The 22,289-nt window shown below is 37.8% G+C and overlaps 1 protein-coding gene across 4 annotated transcripts in view; it reads right to left on the bottom strand.

Annotated features, from left to right (window-relative positions):
• The window catches only part of usp9 (ubiquitin specific peptidase 9), a 38,717-nt gene extending 20,515 nt beyond the window's left edge, over positions 1-18,202 (bottom strand). For 2 of the 4 annotated variants that reach the window (XM_079821571.1, XM_079821572.1), the window contains exons 1-14: positions 17,838-18,202; positions 13,208-13,461; positions 4,106-4,251; positions 3,867-3,946; positions 3,557-3,669; positions 2,848-3,066; positions 2,402-2,517; positions 2,067-2,318; positions 1,840-1,978; positions 1,486-1,638; positions 1,172-1,276; positions 825-1,031; positions 509-645; positions 267-305 (exon numbers count right to left, since the gene is read on the bottom strand). In XM_079821571.1, the coding sequence (XP_079677697.1) occupies positions 267-305; positions 509-645; positions 825-1,031; positions 1,172-1,276; positions 1,486-1,638; positions 1,840-1,978; positions 2,067-2,318; positions 2,402-2,517; positions 2,848-3,066; positions 3,557-3,669; positions 3,867-3,946; positions 4,106-4,251; positions 13,208-13,303 (1,802 nt within the window). In that variant the 5' untranslated portion in view covers positions 13,304-13,461; positions 17,838-18,202. The remainder of the gene's footprint in view (positions 1-266; positions 306-508; positions 646-824; positions 1,032-1,171; positions 1,277-1,485; positions 1,639-1,839; positions 1,979-2,066; positions 2,319-2,401; positions 2,518-2,847; positions 3,067-3,556; positions 3,670-3,866; positions 3,947-4,105; positions 4,252-13,207; positions 13,462-17,837) is intronic. The other 2 variants (XM_079821573.1, XM_079821574.1) reach the window with 1 other exon arrangement.
• Positions 18,203-22,289: the final 4,087 nt, after the last annotated feature.

Raw genomic sequence — 22,289 nt, 5'->3', positions numbered from 1 at the left:
AACAGACTCACATGTTTAAAGCATCCCAAAGGAAGAGTGCACTAGATCCAAACCTTGTCCGTATACCAAGCACAGCAGCACTCTTACTGTAAGAAGCTTTATACACATGAATCTTGTACATGGACACTGATTGGTGATTTGATTAGATGGTGCAGGAGACACCAGGCAGATTACTGATTTACTGAAATTCAAAAGCAAACTTAAGCTTTACAATTAGTTAGAATAATTATAATGACAATATTTCCCAAAATTAACTGTCCACTTACCCATCTAAGCTCTTTAGTAAGTTAATAGGTATTTTCTTTCTGAAAAACAACAGGGATGTGTACGATACATTTGCTACATTTACATGCTCTTCCTAAAATGTGTAGATGAATTTCATGCAAATACTCCTTGAATATGAGCAAATAAGACCAAAAAATACATATTTTTGTCCACTTATTTTTGTGCACTAAAACAGGTAACAATACTATTGATGGTTAAAGTTGGTTGGGACCAGTTGCATTACCTTAAATTCTGCGGGGCTTCTCCAAAGAGGCTACAGATCTCCCGTATTTGCTTCAGTGCAGGAATCACCCATTTGTCATTAGTTCTTAATTCTTCTATAAACCTGTCTATCCACTGCATCTTCTGTGTGTCCCTGTCCTACAGCAGAAGAATTAAAAACACTGTTTTTAATTTAACATCCTCAAATGTTTACTCACCCTCATGTTGTTCCAAATGACCAAAACATCTTATAAAATGACTTAACATGGGGACAACTGCAGTCAATTTTCAAGTTTTAATTTGAGGGTGAACAATTTAACTAAGGTTGATCACAGTACCTGGGAGCAGCTATAGTCCAAAATCTTGATATGAGCACTAAGGGCCTGGTCCATGATATCCACAGGAACATCATCACTATGGGCCAAATTCCACAGCAGATTGAGCACTTTGTGAGCCATTACACCATCCTTATCGTCCTCTGCTAGTCGACGAATCAATTCCAGTAACTTCTCTCTCTGTTTTTTACTTGCATTAGTCCAGCTCTCCTATAAACCATAAAATGACTCCGTTGAGGACAAAGATTTTGCAGTGCACACACAGAAATGCTGAATCCTAATGAAACGTCTATAATGCATGGTCTCTACATGAATGCATTTTTTTTCCCGGTTTGTTTATTATGAATAACCTTGAAGCAGTCGAAGAGATGGTCCAGCTGTTCAGGTGAGAAATCCCACGCCAGCTTTGCAAGGAGATCATGAACATTCTTGACAATAGCCTCGTGTTTCCCAGCCTGAGGATATAAATACCATTATTAGACAGTTTGTCTCAAAGTTTACTAATAAAGAATACATTTTAGAAGGGCTGCCAAAAGTGATGCATTACAAATCTTTACAAAAAGAATGCAAGAATGGCAAAAATACTATGATTTGTCATTTTAATCAATACATGTTATCATACAACATACATTAAATCACACAGGAACTTGAGATTGTCTCTCACCTGAGCGGCCCAGATGTTGTCCAGGTCCTGAAGAGTTAGGGCCTTTTCTTTGATGACGAATCGCAGGATCTTCTCCAGTTTCTCCACATACTGCGGCTGATGAAGGCTGTCTCGCAGCACAATAGACAAAATGTTGTTCTGCTGAATCCATTCCTGTGGGGAAAAAAATGCATAATTATCTAAATGTGAAGATACAGATTTGAACCAACAATTTATTTTGACCGCATTTAAGCCCTTCACATATTTCAACAACAAGTTCTGTTTGCTCGGTATATTCAATGATGATTAATTGGCCTGACAAGGCTCATAACATTCTCTGGTTTAACAATTGTTAAGTACTGCACGATGACTTACTGCCATGCGCTCTGCCGTCAGCCACTCCTCCTCTTCAGGATTGCCATGACGATGCGTATAGTAGGAAACACTCGAAATCACCTTGTTTACTTCATTTAGTGCATTCATTTTGCCATTAAAAGAAGAAATCTGTAATAACCTGAAACACAAAAAGTCAATGATCAAGAACAATCCTTTAACCTACTGCCTAATGTCTTGAAACAGGTTTTAGCCAATGTTCAGCTCACCTAAGAATCATTTTTAACCTAAATATCTCTAAATTCTTCACGGTTTCCTCTTGTCCTGGTACTCGGGAAGCCAGGTTCTTCAAAGACTTGATTATCATAGACAGGGCATCGTTTTTGGCTTCGTTCTTTGCTTCCTTTTTCAATTCCTCATCCGTGAGGTTTTCTAGAAACTGGGGAACCATTTCTATGATGGGAAGGAAGTACTTCTTCACCGTGTGCAAAGTGAGAAACTCATAGCACTGTCCGAAAGGCCTGCAAAACAAACAAGTAATCAAACCTTGCTAAAATAAACCTTGCCAGCTTTCTTTCTTTCTTTCTTGTTTGATTGTTCTTACTTAATGAGTGCAGCGATGATCTGAACATTCAGAGCTTGTCCGCTCATGAATCGATCATGCAGAATTTGAAACCCGTTTAAGGTGCCGAATTTGTTTATTAAATCCACCAACCAGCCCTGCAAGAAACAAATAAACAGGAAGTTGTCATTGAATAGATCAATACAGGATCAAAACAAGATGAATCATTTCAAATTAGAACTGAAGAAAGATTCATAAACAAAGTCCATGGATTTTTATCATCAAGTTAAAATACAGCTAAACAATTTTTTAGAGGAATGCAGATAAACAAGTTTATATTTTAGGTGCTGTGTGACTAGTCTCCATTTCTTTTTAAGTTGAACCATTTCAAAACACTAATTCAATAATTCATTAATTAAATTCATAAATTGAAGGTTTCATAAATGTCCAAAAGATTCATCTTTTTCCAGTGGCAAACACCCTCTCACCTTGGGAGATCGAGGGTCAGGTGGACGGGCAAACAGCTCATCCTCAGCTAGCTGAACCCCAGCAGGCACCGTCTCAGAGGGCCGAGTACCATTGTAGATGTGGAACTTACAGTGGGGGTTGGTGGCCATTGCCAAGAGTTCTAGCAGAGGGAACCAGTCCTGAGAAAGCTTGGTCACACACAGCTCCACCAGTCGGTGGGCGTTGTTAATGATGCACCGCTGTCGAGAGAATGAGACGGAACATGTCAGGCCAGAAATGCACTCCTAGAAGTGTTGAGTACGTTTTGGCTTTAAAGTACACTAAAATGCAAATGTGGTTGAAGTACTTTGGTTTACAGTGTGTAGGAAGTTTTTAAATGTAAAAACATGATCTATTTTGCAGTGCCATTGAGGCTGATCCTAGAGCAGCCATTGAAGGACTAAAACAAGCCTTATACGAGAGTGATGATGACTCAGTGCTGTGCTAATACTGCCTCTGTTTTACTGAAAGGAGCTCTTTGATCAAAGCTTTGGCATTTCAATCAAACAGCCAAGTAAGATGAAGGCAACCAAAATAACATTACTTCTTTGGGTGGCTGTGAAGAAATGTAATCAATTCTAGAGAGGACAGACCTGACAGCCAAGCGGTTAGTAAAACCCTTTAATGTGCAAACAAAAAGACAAAATGTGTTTCTGAAATAGGAGGCATGATGAAAATGCCAGGACTTACATGGATCTCAAATTTCCATCCACTAACAGCCTCATCTGTCAGTATTTTCGTAAAGGATATTGTCAAGCCATCTCTGAAAAATCTCTGGCATGCTTCACACTTGACATCAATTCCTGGAGATAGAAATGAAAGAAAAACCTAATCAGAGGCCGACATTTAATGAGGCTGTATAATTCCTTTGAGAGCAACAGTGAAAGCTTAAGATGACGCAGGTAAAAGGCAATACAGCTTCTGCTGCTGATCACCAAAACAGCTAATGAATAAAGCAAGAATATCAAATGACAAACAAGAGCTAAAAATAAAGCATTACCTTTTTTACAAAGATCTATAGCAGCTTCAAGAAGAACTTCTAATTCACCCTTTGGCAAAACTGGAACGACCCAGCGAGGTCTGCACATAAAAAAACCCAGCATAATTAGTCTACTTTAAACATAACTGATCAGTGGATAATAGCCTAAATACATTTCCTTCATATCAACTTCCTTATCTCCAGTTCTCCTGATTCAATTATACACATAATTTGAGCAAATCTAGAATAAGAGCCCTAACCTGTTGATCATGTCATCCAGCTTGGCCAGTTCAGTGTGAGGGAAAGCTGGCTCCTCCTCCTCCAGGGGAGTGGGACAGTCTCCCTGACCCTGCTCATCTGGAGGGCTCACTGGGGAGTTCTCGTTGGATGAGTTGGGAGAGGATGTCTACAATGCAAACAGTTCAGAGGTTGAGGAAGTGCATGACTCAGATACAAAGATAACATTCTGGGTCATTACTCCAAACTTGGAGAGAACTATTAAGTGGCCTCATTAAAGTTTGCCACACAGGCTGTAAAAGATGACATGAAATGATGTTCGTAACACTTGATTTCTGTAATGCTTTGTATTTACTAGTAAAACCACGTAGCGTGGTTGATTTTACTCATCTGGATTTGATTGGACCATTAAATGTATGCAATGACATTATAGGTTTTCCCCCCATCCTGCATGACCTATAGGTCACGTCAGCTAAAAAGAAATTGAGCTACAATGTTTTGATTAAGGGCTATGAATAAAATGAAAATGTTTACTCTACTGTTCAAAAGTTTGGGACCAGTAAGATTCAATCAAGGATGCATTAAATTGATTGAAATTGACAGTAAACCTTATTTCATATTTCAAAACTTTCTATTCAAAATATCCTGAAATAAAAGTATCACGGTTTCAGCAGCACAACGGTTTTCAATATTGAAACAAATAAGAAATGTTTATAGAGCACCAAATGAGCATATTAGAATGATTTCTGAAGGATAATGTGACACTGAAGAGTGAAGTAATGTCATTCCCTCATGTCATTCAAAACCCATAAGACTTCGTTCATCTTCGGAACACAAATTAAGACATTTTTGATGAAATTCAAGAGTTATGGCAAAGCTGATTCAACGCATGCGTGTGACGCTGACAAAGAAGAAGATGGCCAATACGGAGCCAACATTCTGACATACAACCCGGAAAAACTGCGGTGTTTACAACGTGAACAGCGTCAGAGACTGACAGGGAAGAGAACAAATTGTTGAATAAAGCAGTAATTTTGGGGTGTTATTTCATCAGACTTTTGCACACAAAAAATATTCTCGTCTCTTCATAACCATAAAGGGACACTCCACCGTTGTTTCAAATTAAACAATGTTATTCCCTTAACTAAGACAAGTTGATACATACCTCTCTCGTCTCAGTGCATGCACTTAATCGCTCTGACGCACGGTGACATTTTGATAGCACTTAGCTTAGCCCACTAAGCCCAGTTCATTAAGTCAAGTTAGAAGCGACCAAACACCTCCACGTTTTCCCCATTTAAATACAGTTACACGAATAGTAGAACGACCAAGTATGGCGACACAAAATAAAACTTGGCGCTTTTCTAAGTGGGTTAAAAAGGATAACTATAATGTATGGTGGAATAGCACTTTTGAGAGTACTTCGACTCGGCGCAGTAAAAAGTCACGCAGAGAAAACACCTGTTTATCCTGAGAGGATATTTCAGGCATGACTTTTGAGTCGAAGTACTCTCAAAAGTGCCATTCCGCCATACATTATAGCTATCCTTTTTAACCCGCTTAGAAAAGCGCCACGTTTTATTTTGTGTCACCATACTTGGGACGTTCAACTGAACCACTTTAGTCACATGGACTATTTTAACGATGTCTTTCCTACCTTTCTGGGCCTTGAAAGTGTTAATTAAATAACTGTCTATGGAGGGGTCAGAGAGCTCTCGTATTTCATCAAAAATATCTTAATTTGTGTTCCGAAGATGAACGAAGGTCTTATGGATTAGGAATGAGGATGAGGAATTAATGACATAATTTTCTTTTTTGGGTGAACTAACCCTTTAAATTAAGTTATTTTTAAAATTGAAATAACATTTCACAATTTCTATTTTCATTGTATTTTTGATCAAAAAAAAAAAAAAAAAAAAGAGCATAAGAATTCTTTCAAAAAAAATGTTTTTTAATCCAACCGACTCAACTTTGGAATTTCTAGCATCAGAGCTGCACGATTCTGGATAAATTGAGAATCACAATTTGTTTTGTTTAAAATAGAAATCATGATTAAGAATAGACAACTAAACAAAATTACATATAACTAACTAGAGGTTCTGATAAAATGTTAATTGGCGCAGTCTATTTGAAAAAACATTTAATAAACAAAAAAAATTATCAGTTTGAATGAATGATTCAATGACTCACTCAAAGACTTCCCTTGTTTCATTACTGGATGAAGCAGTGTTTTTGAATGAATCTCTTGAAAGAATGATTCAATGACAAACAAATTTAAGTCACTTGTAGCCACCTACTGGTGTTATAATTTAATTGATATCTATATTTGAAGTGTCAAGAGTTACATTCAAAAGATGATTGATCGCTAAAACCATACATGTGTTGATTTTGTCAAAGGTTTAACAGATTGTCATTTAGCAATAAGTTTGCGCAGGTTTTTAAATCAAGATCGCAATCTTTTAACAATTAATCGTGCAGCTCTAGTTAGCATAAAAACTATTCATGGCAAGAACAGGGTAAAATCAGTTTTTAAAAAATAGGGGAAAACCAACTGCATAAATTGACATACAGAAAAATAAAATTTCGTATTTGTTGGTATATATGGTTTAATTGACAGTAAAAAACAAGAAAGCCTCACTCAACATACGTAAACCACCTTAATGATTCAGGTGTCTTAGTGAATGGATTATCTTTTAAATAAGCAAGCATAAAGTATGTTTCCATGTGAGGGATTAAAAGAATGAAAGAGCGCAAGGAAGATAAAGCAGCTTTAAGATGCTCAGAGTCAGTTTCCTGTGCTGTGTCAATGGATGCATGTGGGCTGGAGCTCTGCATGTAGAGCTGAATGGAGCCTGCGGAACTTGGGAAATGTGGGGGTGTGCTGGAAAAGGCTCCTTCTGCTTGGCTGACCTACATAGCCAGTTTGCTTCTCATGTCTAGGCACTACACATTTCTAACCAACTGGTGTGCTTTTCTCTGCCAGGCGTCTAAACCTCATTGATTCCTGTCTTTTAACATGCGCTCATTGAGCACAGGTGTAATTGATAACACTGCTGCTGTCTATCCCTGGAGAATATAACAATTGCCCTCTGCAACAAAACCAAAGGGAGCTTCTCTCCTTTTCTCTGGTCATAATGCTGGGGTTTCATTTTTTTGACCATAAATGCTTTAAAACATTGTTAAAGCATTATTCAATCGGAAATACAATAAAGACAGTGATGCACTAGCTTCAGGGAACACCAAAAGCTTAGTAAGACATAGGCTATAGACATCTCAGAAGAAACCCAACTTTTTCATCTTCTGAAACCATGGGCAACGGAAGCCTCCCCTTTTTTTTTTTTTTTACTGGGGTAGATGCCATTTACATTAAGTGCAAAGTCCGCCTTGTTTACATCTGGTTCAGCCACAAAATGATGTAAGACACCAAATGAATTACATTGGCAGTAGTGTAGGGGTAAGACACATGGCAGAGAGTTTTGACGCAAATTGATCCAAGGTTCGAATCCGCCTCTTGCAGAACTCGCTCTACTCCTTTTTCCCATCACATATCAGATCGGAATGGCATTTCTTTTCAATAAAAATTAAGAAAATATATTCTAAAAGTGCCAATAAAGCATCTAACGTGTTCAATAATAAAGTGTTTATTGGTTAGACTGTAAAAGTGAGTGGGTCCAATATCATTGGTCTTAAAGTGGGTGGGGTTAGGCGCGAGTGATTTCCATGTTAAGTCAATGTAAAGGCGCGCTGTCTGGAGGTCCTGTGGCGCAAGAGACGCGTGTAGCGCGGCACGGTGGATGCGATTTCGTCTCATTCGCGGGTCCATTCTTTAAACAAGAATGTGCTTGTTTAAAGCAAAAATCTGTGGAAAATTTGGATAAATTAAAAACCTATTGGAAAATTTTAACTGCTGCATTCGGAGTTGTGAGATCCAGTCGATCAGCGGGTGCTCAGCGCTCATTAATCCCGGCGAGAGCCGCCTCACCTCGGCTAGTCCTTCTGGCATTTGCCACTGGCTCTAATGTCTCTGTAGTGGTTAAACATGAGATATAATTAATCTTGTGTAGATCTAACAGTTGATCTTTGGTCTCATGAATCTATCGTTTGTTCCCTGGCAAATCGTTTTGACTGAGGGCAAAGTGAAGTTTCATAACTTTATTTTTTTAGGCTATTAAACTTTACCGTTGTAGCCTACTAGCATTGACTTTGTTTGACTGAATTGTTTGCATCGCTTCTTATACCTTTTAATTATACTTTTATAATGGCTATTATGGATCACACATAAACTGACATTTAATAAAAAGAGACTGGGTTGTGTTTTATGTCATATTTAATTTTATTACAGTGATAATCATATGATGTACATACATATGTGTTTTTTTTATTTATTTCTTTTTAAATGTAAACGAAAAGAGGCATGGTTGTGTTTTATATTTCGTTTGTTATAAATATACATGCAGTGAAGATAATCCAGGTATGTGTTGCCTGAACCAAATTTGTGTAGCTATTAATGTTTAATATTTTTTAATGAAAATTAAAAGAGGCAGAGTGGTGTTTTATGACATATTTCATTTTATTGTAGCCTAAAATATTTACAGGAGTGAGAGCGAGCTGTCATCCAGGCATAGCTCCTGGAGCGCCTTGAACGCGCGTCTATTTAGCTTCAAACGCTCGATTTATACGTGCGTCCAGTTCGCTGTGGATGCACAAATGGATTCAAAATGTTCCAGCGCCCAACTAGACGCGAATTTGATGCTCTATTCGCGTTCGGTGTGAACGCAGCATAAGGCTGCAATATTTTTTTATGCGCAGCTTGTCAGTAAAGCACGGCTTTGTGATCAGTAATAAATGTTGCTGCATCTGAAAGCACTTTGAGTTTGAGTCGCTTATAACATGCATTCAACACACGTCAAACATCTTTCCAAACATGAGAAGCATTTATGAACCTCTTGTCCAACAAAAGACAACATTTAATAACATGATTTTACTCAACTCATTTTATAACGACAGTTGAGCATTATTCTGGGAGATGGTGTGGCTTCTTACACAGAATAAGGCACACAACATATTTCATAATATTCTATATACAGGGTTCCTACACAATTTTCATTTCAAAATTCCATACTTTTCAGACTTCCCTACAGATTTTTCCGACCATATTAAAATTCAACTGCTAACAAGTAGGGGTGCACCGATCCGACTTTTTCAGTCCCGATACCGATACCGATGCCTGGGCTTTGTGTATCTGTCGATACCCGATACCGATCCGATATATTGTTGAATTAATAATAAACTGTATATCTTCCACCTTATACCTTCCTTGAAGAGACTAAAGGCACCAGACTTTACTAACTAAACATAACTAAGACAAAATAACAGATGTATGTAAGGTGTTGAATTCTTATTTATTTAAAAAACAATTGTGCATTCAAATCTAAAATAGAATGTAATCTAACTTCTTTAAATAAATAAAATGTAGCAGTGGAAACAAAAAACAGTGTATTGGTCAAACATACAATAGTAATCTGACAGTTACCAAACATTTTTTACACTACAGATAATTGTTTTGGTATATAATCATATCAATATTAAAAAGTAACATTACAAATTAACAAATAGTCTAATTTTCTACCATATGCAATTTAATAAAAATTTTCAGCTAGCTAATAACAACTTTGTTCTGGTTTCACCTCACTCCAGATTAAATGATTGTAGGCTAGGCCTATTTATTTTACTACACATTGTCAACAGAAATAAGATGAAATACTGTTGATAATTAAAAATAATTCTTACTACCCACTCTTGCTAAAATGGGTAAGCACACTTGTGTTCTCATTTCAGTTGCGTTCTGAGTAAATTAATAAACTGAGTTCATGAGTTCAGTGTTGGACGGATCAGTTGTTCTGGCCAGTCGTTAAAATGATTCGTTTCAAAGGAGTCATTAGGTCACGAATCGGACATTAGCAGACACGTTGTGTGTGAATCCCGTCTGTTAGAACATCGCGAAAGATGTCAACACACAGAAAACACTTCATAACTGGATATAATTTGTCTCCCGCTTATTGAAAGTATGCTTTATGTCAGCTGGTCAGAGAAGAGTCAATGTTTTTTGAGCGCAATTCACACCCAGTGATAATTCAAGGACAAAATTGTCCGAATGTGTCAAGTGCAACATGGTTTCGGTCTTCCGAGCTTTTGATTTGGATTAATATGTGAAATATGAGAGCGAACACTGATTATTTTGAAGACCCAGAGAGCGCGCGCGGGGGAGGAGCTCTCAGATCGGTCTCTCTGTCTCTCAGTCACAAGCGCAGCATCTGTTCTACATCACTCGTAAATCACAATAACTCATCAAATTAGGCTTTGGCCGTCAAAAAAATGTCAATGCAGGAAAGACCCTGACTTTGCAGTAATACCCTCGAAACAGCGACGAACTAGTTGGCGTGGCAAGCGTGAAATATCTCCTCCACACAGCCGAGTCTCTTCTAGCATGCGACACACGTGAAGCTGACGAATGACGTAGGTTCTGCTGCGACGGAAAAAAACACCTGGATCGGCTTGTGGATCTGTTAATTTTTCCGATCCCCGATCCAGCTATTTTGTCAGTATCGCGGCCAATATCCGATCCTAATATCGGATCGGTGCACCCCTACTAACAAGTATGTTACATTCTAAAGATTTAGTATGGCGTTTTTGCCTTTGATTAGGATAGGAAAGTAGCTAGACAGGAAGTAAGGAGGGAGGGAGAGAGAGGGGGGCGGGATTGGGAAAAGTCCATGAGGCAGGACTCGAACTCGGGTCTCCCGAAGCACAACAGCACTACATGGCGACGCACTTACCCACAATGCTATCGGCACCGACAAGTATCTGTTACACTCTGAGTCAAAACCTCTATGTAGGCTATCATGTTAAATTTGTATATTTGAAAATTGAAGCTACTGTTGCTTGTACAAGTCAATTTAACACCAAACCCTGTAAAGTTCAACACTCTAAATCAGTGCAATGTTATTCATATTTGTAATTTTGTACATTTAAATTAGAGATGCACCGATTGATCGGCCAGGGATCGGAATTGGCAGATTTTCTGCATGATCGGCCTGATCGGTGATCGGCCGATCAGTCTCGCGTGTCTCCGATTTTGAGTCGATCCGTCTACATGCGGCTGTGAGCACGAGTGTGGCCGCGACGTTGATGTCATGAACGAACGAAATGACTTAAAAAAAGATTTGTTCATTTTGCTGAACGAGATTCAAAGATCCGAGTCAGTAAATTAATCCGAACTTCCCACTACTATTTTGGCCTAGCATTTGGCTTACAATTGCTGCCTCCCCCATGTTGGAGATGTCAAATGATTTGACAAAGTTTGCAAATAGCTTTCTTTGTACATTTTAAATCTTTGGCTAACCAGGCTTTATATTTAGGATCGGCAAACCAGCCCTCGGAAAACGTGCATTTTCCCATTTTGTTTGCCGTGAAATCCACACTCAAATGTAAAAATCAAGCACAACGTTCCAGGTGTTTTTAGTCAAGCAGTTTGAGGTAGGGGCGCTGTGATGGCAACTGCCGCCTAACAATGTAACAACCAATCACTGCAGACCTAAACTCCAGCAGATCAAGTGTAAAAACGATCGGCAGCGCTGGCAGACTGATCCAAACGCCATGAAAAAAAAAACAATTGTATATATTTATTATATACATTTAGAAATTCTTAATTTTATTTTTAGAAAACGAAATAGGGACAATAGTCTGGAAACATAAATATTTTTCCATACTCTTGATTAATTTTTTTCCATACTTTTCCAGACCTGGAAATTACTCAAATCAAATTCCATTCTTTTCCAAACCCCGTAGGAACCCTGTATATAGTGATAAATGCTATGTAAATTAGCATTGAAATATACTTTATTATCCTGGAAATACCAGCGAAGGCTCGAAGAACTCAGATAAACCGTATATTGTCGTAGTCATGTGTTTATTAATCATGTATAAATCGTATAAGCGTTTCAATCTTGTTTATTCAGCTACAGCGATAGTGTTTTCCGCCAACTGGCAACCCAGGATGACGAAATACTATTGGGTAAAAATTGGCAGTGGGTGGAATCACAGATCAAAAAAAAAAACAGACATTCCAGCACGGAACACACCTTTCAAAGTAGAATAACTGGCTGTAGCTTTGCTTTTCTGAGAATCAAGTATGTGAACCTAATATGTTTGCAGAGATTTAGGAAACATGCTATGGTATTTTTGAGCTTTAGTACAGTCAAAAAAAATTACATACAGCACCTTTACATTTCTGATTACCATATTTGATGAAAAATTATATATTAAAATTCTCAATTTTTAGGGGAACTATGGCCTTTTTTTAAGGTCTCACTGAGAAAGACTTTCGACTATCTGCATAAAGTATGGTTAACTTTACAGCTTTTTCTGTATTGCCCACATAGAAAAGAACAACCTGAGAGTCATGCAAAACTATACGCAAACTGTGGTTGGGCACTTGTGACATTTAGTGGCAAGTAAACCTAACATCAATTATAATAATAGGCTGATGAGCAATACATAAAGTAATTCAAATAATGATGCAGCAAAATGTGTGAATGATTGTACCACCAATGCTGAGAGGAGAAAAAAAAAAAAAAAAAAAAAAAAACACTGGTTATATCACAGACATAACTTTAAAAAAAATACCTAAAACCGTTCCCTTCTAGAAGTGAGATAAGCTCAATCCAGAGATAAGCTCATGTTCATCTCTTACTTAAATGCCAAAAGCACATACATTAAAGAAATATGATACAGGAAAGGTGAATTTTTTGGGGATCATCCTAGAGTTACCTAATAACATTTCCCTCTGTTGACATCTGTTCCTTTCAGGGCAGAGCACAATTACAGAAACATATGCATCCATGAGAGTCTGCAAAAGTTTTTTTTTTTCTTTGGAACTCAGTCAACGGTCAAACCAGATCAAATGTGGTTTGAAGAATGTAACACAGCTCAACACAGGGACTGCAAACCTTATCGATGAAATATAAATTCTCTTCAGTGACAGTTTTACTTCACTAACAGCAAATGGCAGATGTGTTCCAACAGGGATCGGAATGGAAAGGGGGAATTCCAAATGGAGCACTGACCTGGTTCTGGGGCAGGGGTGGCTGGGACTGGCCATCCGGAGCCTGGCCCTGACCGTCATTCCCTCCCACAGGGGAGCCACGGGTCGTGGCCGTCATACTCGACACAGGGCAGATCTTTGCAATCTTGTCTGCTTATGTCGCTGGCACACCAGAAGAAATCAGTTTCTCCTCAGGAGCGATGGAGAACCAGCACACTTCTGAAAGTGAAAGCACCACCTGGGGGACTGGATATGTTGCAGAGACCATTGCATAACCTGAAAAAGAACAAAGATACTAACAATCAATCTTTAAAAGGAGTTCCCAGACCTTTTGACAAATTAATTCACATGACTTGCCAGAAATTAATGATTACTGGATACAGAATTTTTTTAATGTATATAATGTATGCATATATTGTATATTTTTAATGTTTTAATGTATATTTTGCTTACAAAGAGCTCAATAAATATTTTAGAGCTGAGCATAACTAGACTTTTTTTTTATTTTTATTTTTTATTAAGATTGTATTCATTTTCATTCTGTGTCCAGGCTATTTAATGAACTTCCTTTTCTGATACATTTCTGAGTGGCCAGAAAAAAAAAAGGGAGGGACTTAATTTTATCTTTCAGGAATCGGATTGTAAAAAGGTGTTGCATTTCAGAATGGAGCTAGACCAAAGGTGAGATAACTAAAACAATGTCCACATTACATCACACCTAATTGACATAACCCAAAAGGGAAAAGGAGGAAGTTTTTAAATGATTCTAAATCACAAAGACATTCTTTTTCTTTGGAACAGATGAATCTTGTACAAGACCAGGTATGTGCACTAATAAAGTAAACAGTGTTTTTTTTATAAAGTGTATTTGTATTTTAATTTCATGCGTAATTTTAGGTTTACACTTTACATTTAATTTACAAACCTCTTTATAATGACAATCTGCCCTTACACATTTGTATAGATGTTCTATAGTTACAAATCTAAATGAAAAATACTTTACATTTCATATATTTAGGGTTGGGAATCAAAAATCGATTCCAATTCTAGAATTGATTACTTGAGGCCAGGAATCGGATACTTGTTATAAAATTGAAATTCCTATTCCTTTGTGTGCATTTCAATATGATTTTAAATCATTCAAGCACAAGAAGACCCACACCCTGTTTTTTATGCTGCACAAACATCCAAAATGTGCACAGAAAAAGTTATTTTAATTAAATTAAACCATTCAAGCAAATGGTTCATTTTTCCACATCTTTTTGAACTTAAACAGAAAAATACAAACAAAAATGACAATGTTCTTGACTGAATAACTTTCGTAATTATATTTGCAATTTTTATTTGTTTTGTTTTTTTGTTTATAAAGTGCAGTGTTATTTTGCATATGATTACCGTTTCTGTACCTGAAAATCTTAAAACAATGTTAATTTCAATCATATCTTGTTCAGTTGTATTTATTTGTATGCTTGCAAATTTTTTATTTGTTCTTTTTTTAATTACTGCATGTTTACTTGTCTTTAATAATGCTTGAAATTTATATTAGTTAGGCTAGTTGTTTTTGCTATGTTGTTTTTAAACCATAGGCAAAAGTTCTGTGTGTAATGTTTCTTTAGCCTGTTGATTTTTTTTTATGGTATTCAGCTACAATGAAATGTTTTGCAATAAGAATTAGAATAAATGTGAATGACATCCAAGGAATTGATAAGCAGAATCGGAACCGTTAAAATTCAAACGATACCCAACCCTACATATATTCTAAGAGTTCAAATTTGTTTGCTCAAGAAACTGAATATCTGATATTTCATATTTAGTTCACATAGGCCTACATGGTAGCACAGAATTGTTTGTGAGAAACAATGTTAAATTACAAAGCTGACAGTTTTCATAAAGATTCTGGAACCATTTATAGTTGCTTATATTGTCATACATTGTATAACAGTCACTAAATAACTACAAGATGTGACATTCAAAACAAGTACCAGATCATTTTATAGTACATGTTATGCTTCCCAGGAGGATGATGCTGGCTGGTGCAAAGGGTATTAAATCATAGCATAAAAAACAGGTCTGTGCTGAGTTTCTCAAACGCATTGTGAGCCAAGTTGATCGTAGAGACCATTGGTGGCAATGGTTCTACGATCTATAGGCTTACAATGATTTTGGGAAACGCAGGCCTGGTTAGCACAAATATAAGGCCAAATAAAGAAAAAACTGAAAAAGGGCACACATCTGATGAGATTACATAAATTCACTAACAAACACATGCAAAAAAGACATTAATTCAATCTGAAACCTGTCTATTCCAAGGGTTTAGATTACATTGAATGACATGACAGAAATACAATGAGAAAAAACATGAGGGCTCTCTCATCAACCTTTTTGTCTGTAAGGGTACTGTCTAAACGCACAGTTACCTGACAAATATTTTTTTAAGTAAACCTGACTCTCCATTTTCTTCCACCCCAGATGGGGGATTTCATCTTTATTTTTTATTTCTTTTAATTCCTATTATACTATATATATTTTTATTTTATTCACTTACGAATATTTTAACTTCATTTCTGTGTAAAGCACTTTGAATTGCCACTGTGTATGAAATGTGCTATACAAATAAACTTGCCTTGCCTTTTTAGCAAACTGGATGATTTTCACAATGTAATGTATAATAATGTTTAAAGAAATTGTCATGGTAACATAATACTAACTACCTTGGATGTGCTTCTGAATTCAAAAGAATATTTTGATTTTAACAAATTTATTCATGATTCAAAATGAAGCATGTCTGTGTACTGTAATATAACCCTAAACAACTGTCTTTTTTCATTGCACACACCAAATTGCCAAATGGCTCTCAAACTAATAAGGCAGAATAGATGCAGCTTTACTCAACGATTCATTGGATGTTTGACTTGTAATGAGCAAAACATTATCGTTTGTTACAAAAAATTAAGACAAAGCCAAACCATCACAAATTTCATACATGAGAAAGAAATGCTGACATGGCATTCAGGCACTGATTTCTGTAAAGTTATGTGGATTTTTGGAAAATAAACCTCTTGCGTCTTTGCTGTTGATCAATAAGAGCAATTTTTCTATATAAAAAATTCTACAATGCAGCATTACTGATTTTAAAAGTATTTAAAAATGTTTTAAACATCTATTTAATTTAAAGAAATGTGGATATCAAATTTAACCATACAGAAATTTACAAAGTGTCAAGTGTAACTAACAATGTGTATAAACACATTTGACCAATGTTGGAAATGTGTTCAATAAGGTCTGGTCAATGAAAAGTAATATGCCTAGATTCCTTAATACAAGAGAAAAATTGAAATTCTCAATAAATCACAATACAATAACACAGAAGCAGTCTAAATAAGATTGTTTTAAACAAACTTGCTGGTTTGGCAGTAAATGCGGACAGGCTAGTATGCATAATGACTACAGAAACATTTCCCTGAATCAATGACATCACACTACACAGTGTATGTGTGTGTGTGTGTGTGTATTTTTATATATATATATATATATATATATATATATATATATATATATATATATATATATATATATATATATATATACACACACACACACACACACATACACACACACACATACACACACACACTGGCAAGCAGAATAAACGTACAGACTGACCAGATTATGGGAGGAAATTAACCTTATTGTCGCTAATGGCCAAAGATGGGCGTTTCCCATAACGTCAATATAAATATTGTAGCTATGAGAAATCATCTCCATATTTCAAAATACTGAATTATACAAAAAAGAGGTGATATTGGCTGTTTCTCAAAACACATTGAGCTGCTACCTAGACAGCCTATGAAGTCCAAAAATGCTGTCAAGGAAGGGAGTTTATAAGGTTTTTATCCTCGATCAGTTTAAACGCTGCAAACGCGCCTACGATGCCCAAATATATATTGTCTGGGTGGGCAGCATACTAGGTTTCGAGATACAGCCATTATGTATTGGGCCTAGTTTGAAACTGTGGCAGTTTAGGCCCGTTTCCTCTTACAAACACAATCAGAGTTAAAACAGGTTTATCCGTGTAACCAGCCATTCTTAAATATCATTAAATCTCTGAGGCTTTACATGATACTGTTTTTGTAAATTCAATCTTAATTTATAACCCAAAAGTAAGAGCGAAAGTGAATGTAAATACAGCAGCAGAAACAGGCTAACGTTACCGTGCTAACGGCTAACAGCTGGACTCCAGCAAAACACAATCAGCTCGTGACAGTGAATTTAAAGCTATTAAAACACCAAAACACCCATTTTAATTATCCCACAAGCCCATATTATACCTCATAACCTGCCAAAAACTAAAAAGGATCAACTAGTGCCAAAAACAACCGACCTGCCCACGTCAAAACCACTTGTTTAGCCACAAATCAACCTCCTCAAACAGAGCTGCCGTTAAATGCAAATGCTATTTAGCTTGAATAGATCTTCAAAGCAACTGAACCGCTAAAATGCGCGGGGATTGTAAATATATAAACGTTGACAAATATCCAGACTTATTTAATTCGTTCATTGAGCTGTTCGAGCTAAGCTAAGTGAGCACTGACTTGCAAATCATCTGCTATTAGCGGCTAGTTTCCTTTAGCTTCACACACAAACCCACTTACCGAGAATCAAACGGGATCTTTCCTCCATACGACCACAGATCGGATCATTTAAGTGCTGTTTAATAATTTTTCAGCCGCGTGCATGTGCCTGGCTGTCCCGATTATAAATAACACGCCTGTGTTGAGATCAGACCATTGGTTTATTGTCTGCTGTTGGGTGTTTTTCCTGCGTCACCAGCATCGACTACTACTGCTGCTGCTGCTGCTACTGCCCCCTCCCTTAAACTGCCTCCAGTCGCGCTCTCTCTCTCTCCTGTGTCAGGCTGCTTAGAGACCCGTCACCGTGCTATGGATGGAAGTAAATGAGAAGTATATCCGTGCACTAACTGCCTGGACGTGTGACTCTGCTGGGCATGCGTGGTTTCGAGGACAGCTCGCCTTCCTGACAACAGATTTGTGATATTAAAATTGTAGCATCATTCTTCTTGTAACGAAATTAGAGTTGTTGATGCACCTGAACACATATACAGGAAATGTTAATGTTTCAAAACGTTTGTGTAGTGATAAAGCTATATGGATTACTTATTGCTGTTTAATTTTCTGCAAAAATATAGATGTCTTTATTATGATTATTATTATTATTATTAGGCTATTTCTATGCTTTGTCCAAGATACACCACAAATGATAGAGAGTCTATCTTGTGTGGCCTAGCCTATCTTGGACAAAGCAAGCAATAACACATAATTATTGAATTAATTCAATTAAAAAAAAGTAAATGTATTATACAGATTGAAATTTTATATAGGCCTATTATAAATTTCAGAATTCTGTAAATTGGAGATTAGTATAATTAATGTGATACTGTATTTTAAAAAATGACATTTTGGAATGTTAATAAACGTAATAAATAAAATTAACAAAATGGGTGTTTATTTATAATATTATCTGAATTGAAAGCTGAATTTGTCACATTTTAGAAGTTATATGTCAGCCTTTTAGGTAAAGAAAGCACTGAAACATCATCATCAATAGATACATTTGCTGAGAACAGCACTTTATCTGTATTATTTATCTATATTATCTATTATTAAAATAATGTTTTTCTCTGGCAATGTTGTTAATGTGACTATGTTAAACACCTCTTTTCTGTCCTTTTTTTGGGGAAGAAAATATTTTGTAACAACAGACAATCATGCGCAAACCTTTTTTCACACTCACCCCGTCTAATCGTCTAGCATTGTAGGAGAAAAAAACAGTTGCATGTGACATGTTTTCCTTCATGCTTGAAAGAACTGGGTGATGTCTTGCATGAAAGTTAATGCAAACAACATAAACCTTTGGAGTGTGACATACGACCACACTTTAAAATCTGAACATTTTGAAACTGGTGCCTTGACACATGACACAATTTTTATTGGTTTATTTTAAGTAGATGACATGTAATCAGGGCTGTAACTGAAACAGTAGGCATTATTCCATAATAAATGCTTTGAACAATGTGCTACATGGTTGTCACATGACCTCATCATGTGAGTGGCATAGAACAATTAAGTTGGAAATAAAAGCAGGTCTTTTTAAATTTTGTGAGAATATTTCTGTCAGTCTGATAAAGAAAGTTACAAAAAAGGTAAAATTAGTGGCTGCTACTTACACCTCATTCATCGGAAATGAAGGGTCAAGTTAAGTGTATTGCATTGTGGGATACAATATTTTGTACAGTGTGCTGTGAACTGCACACTTTAACAAATGTAGTAGGTCATTCATGCACTGTATGCAAACAATTGTATACTGAATACATACACTGTAAAAAAGTAGGAGACGATGTTAGTTTGCTATTCAGAACACAGCTGATCAATTTTGTAGAGCAAAGCATTGATAAACATCCTTTACAACAACTGTTTGCTTTAGAAGGAAAAGTGCAGTTGTTTCAACAAAATTCTACCCGACTACAATGACCTAGATGAATGAAATGCTTCATGGACAGACCACCTGAATAACATGAGTCACTCAACTGGACAATCTCTGCTTGAATAGCGCTTGACCCCTACAATCCATCTGTGACAGGCATACAATTGACTGGTCACTAAAAAGCCTTTTGTACGTTGCAGAGAAGACCCCATGCTGGACAAAGTGTTGATGTCCGTCCTTGTGTAGAGCAAAGAATAGAAAAGGCTGTAGTTACCTTTCGATACAGTTCACTCGCATTGCGTCAGTTTCTGACGCTTTGGGGAAACTCCTTTTGCTCTGAAATACTGAAGCCTGATTGAATCACGTGTGTGCACTTGTACAGACAAATGGCATTTAAGTCTATATAAGTCGGTGCTGATTGCTATTTCATCAGAATCTTTCTCCTCCAGTGCGAAGATCATCTCCTCCCTGCTCCTCAGCCATTTGGAAAGCCTGGGGTTCAGGAACAATCTCGCCAAAGCTCGCTGTTTCCCAGCCAACATTTAGTTTGATTCCGCCCAGATGTGGGCCTGGCTTTTGTCCGAACGCACTTTGAAAATTCAGCGGCTTACAGCGTTATTCAAGGTCGTGGTCTCACTTCCTCTGGTTCTGATGGCTGCAGCCACCCTAGTAGTACTCCTAAGCCTGCTGTACTGCGCCTGGCGCTTGGGATGACTTACATTGGGGTGACCCATGGCTGTGTCAGAGCCTTGGCCCCTTGGAACGCACCCCATCTGTATCAGTTGGGGGTGGATTTTCTGGACGGTCTCCAGAAGAAAAGTAATAATGACAGACGCCACCAACTCAGGTTGGGGCACCCTATGTAATGGCAATCCAGCATTTGTCTCTTGGTCGAGCCCAGAGCAGCACTGGCACATCAACTGACTGGAAATGATGGCAGTTTTTCTGGCACTCAAAGCCTTCCTGCCAGAACTTAAGGAGCACCATGTCCTGGTCTGTCCGGCCAACATGATGGTGGTAGCTTACATAAACCACCAGGGGGACTCAGGTCACACCCTCTGTATATAGTGGTGAGGCGCCTCCACCTATGGGCACAGCACAACCTCCGTTCGGTGAAGGTAGTGGACGTGGCAGGCAGACAGAACGTGGGAGTAGACATGCTGTCCCGGAACAAAGTATCTCCAGGGGAATGGAGACTCCACCCCCAGACGGTTCAGATGATGTGGAGTGTCTTTGAGAGAGCAACCTCTTTGCCTCAGAAGAGAACTCTCACGGACCAGTTCGCGCCTGTATGCCTTCCCCCCAGTAGCTCTGCTCCCTCTGGGAGCGACTAATCAGGGAGGAGAGTCGCTTGGTCTCTCTAGTGGCCCCCCCTCTGGCAGAAGCAACCGTGGTTCCCTGAGATGGTGCAGCTGCTGCCAGGAGCCCCTTGGTCAATCCCACTGAGGAAGGACCTCTTTTCCCAGGCAAAAGGGACAATTTGACACTTTCAAACCAAGTTGTGGAGCCTCCATCTATGGCCTCTCGACGGGAGCCTTTGGCCTTCCCAAGAGGGTCGTGAACACCATTTCAGAGGCCAGATTACCTTCTACTGGGTGTCTCTATGCCCTTATGTGGTCTGTTTTTTTTAGATTGGTGCACAATCCGGAATGAAGATCCCTTATGGTGGATAGTGTGGGTAGGAACAACTTGATAGTGAGGTTTATTAAGGGTGCCAGAAGGCTGAATCCACCTAATCCCCATATGGTTCCAACCAAAGTCTTGTCCACAGTCCTAAGGGGCCTTCGAGACTCTCCATTCAAACTGCTACAGTCGGCCAAGTTGCGGCCTCTTTTGCTTAAGACTGCACTTCTGCTGGCTTTAGCATCAGTCAAGTGAGTAGAATATATGTTGAGCTCTCTAGCCATTTAAATCAGAGGAGCTTTTTGTGTGCTTCGGAAGCTGCACTAAGGGGCTGCCAGTTATGAAGCAAAGACTGTCCCGTTGGATAGAGTACCCGATAGTGCTGGCCTATGTCCTATTGGAGTGAGAGAATGGCTTCCTCCTGTTGACATCTGCACAGAGACTGGTCCTCACCCGTCTACATTTTCCAGGTTCTATAACTTGGATGTCCCTGTCCTTCAGGCATGGATCCTGTCCACTTAAGCCAGTCTAGGACCTCTAGTCTGCTTAGCGCATTATGCCCCATGCTGAATTCATTGTTTTAAAACCACAATATGTAAGATTTTTTTATTAAAATATCCAAAAACCCACTAGAACAGTGTTATATATTTTGTTGACTTGTGTACTATCCCAGATGTTTCCAAGAATTAAAAAAAGAAAAGAAATAAGCCTTTTTTACCAGGACATGGACAGTGTCCGTGCGTCGCCTATCAATGACACCATACCTGCGTTACCCTCAATTTCCAGTTTTATTTTGTAGAAACCATGGAAACACCTGAGACGCTTAAATATATTATGTTTTTTATTAGACAAGGGAACAACTGTTTGGATACATTTATACAGTTATACAGTATAGTTTTACAGAAAACTAATCATTGTTATATACGCTCAACACTTTTATTTATTTTTTGAATCTCGGGAATTACCATGACTACCATGTT

This window comes from Gobio gobio (genome assembly GCF_949357685.1).
Source record: "Gobio gobio genome assembly, chromosome: 7".
Taxonomy (NCBI): Eukaryota; Metazoa; Chordata; class Actinopteri; order Cypriniformes; family Gobionidae; genus Gobio; species Gobio gobio.
This window is presented reverse-complemented; position numbering and strand designations above follow the sequence as displayed.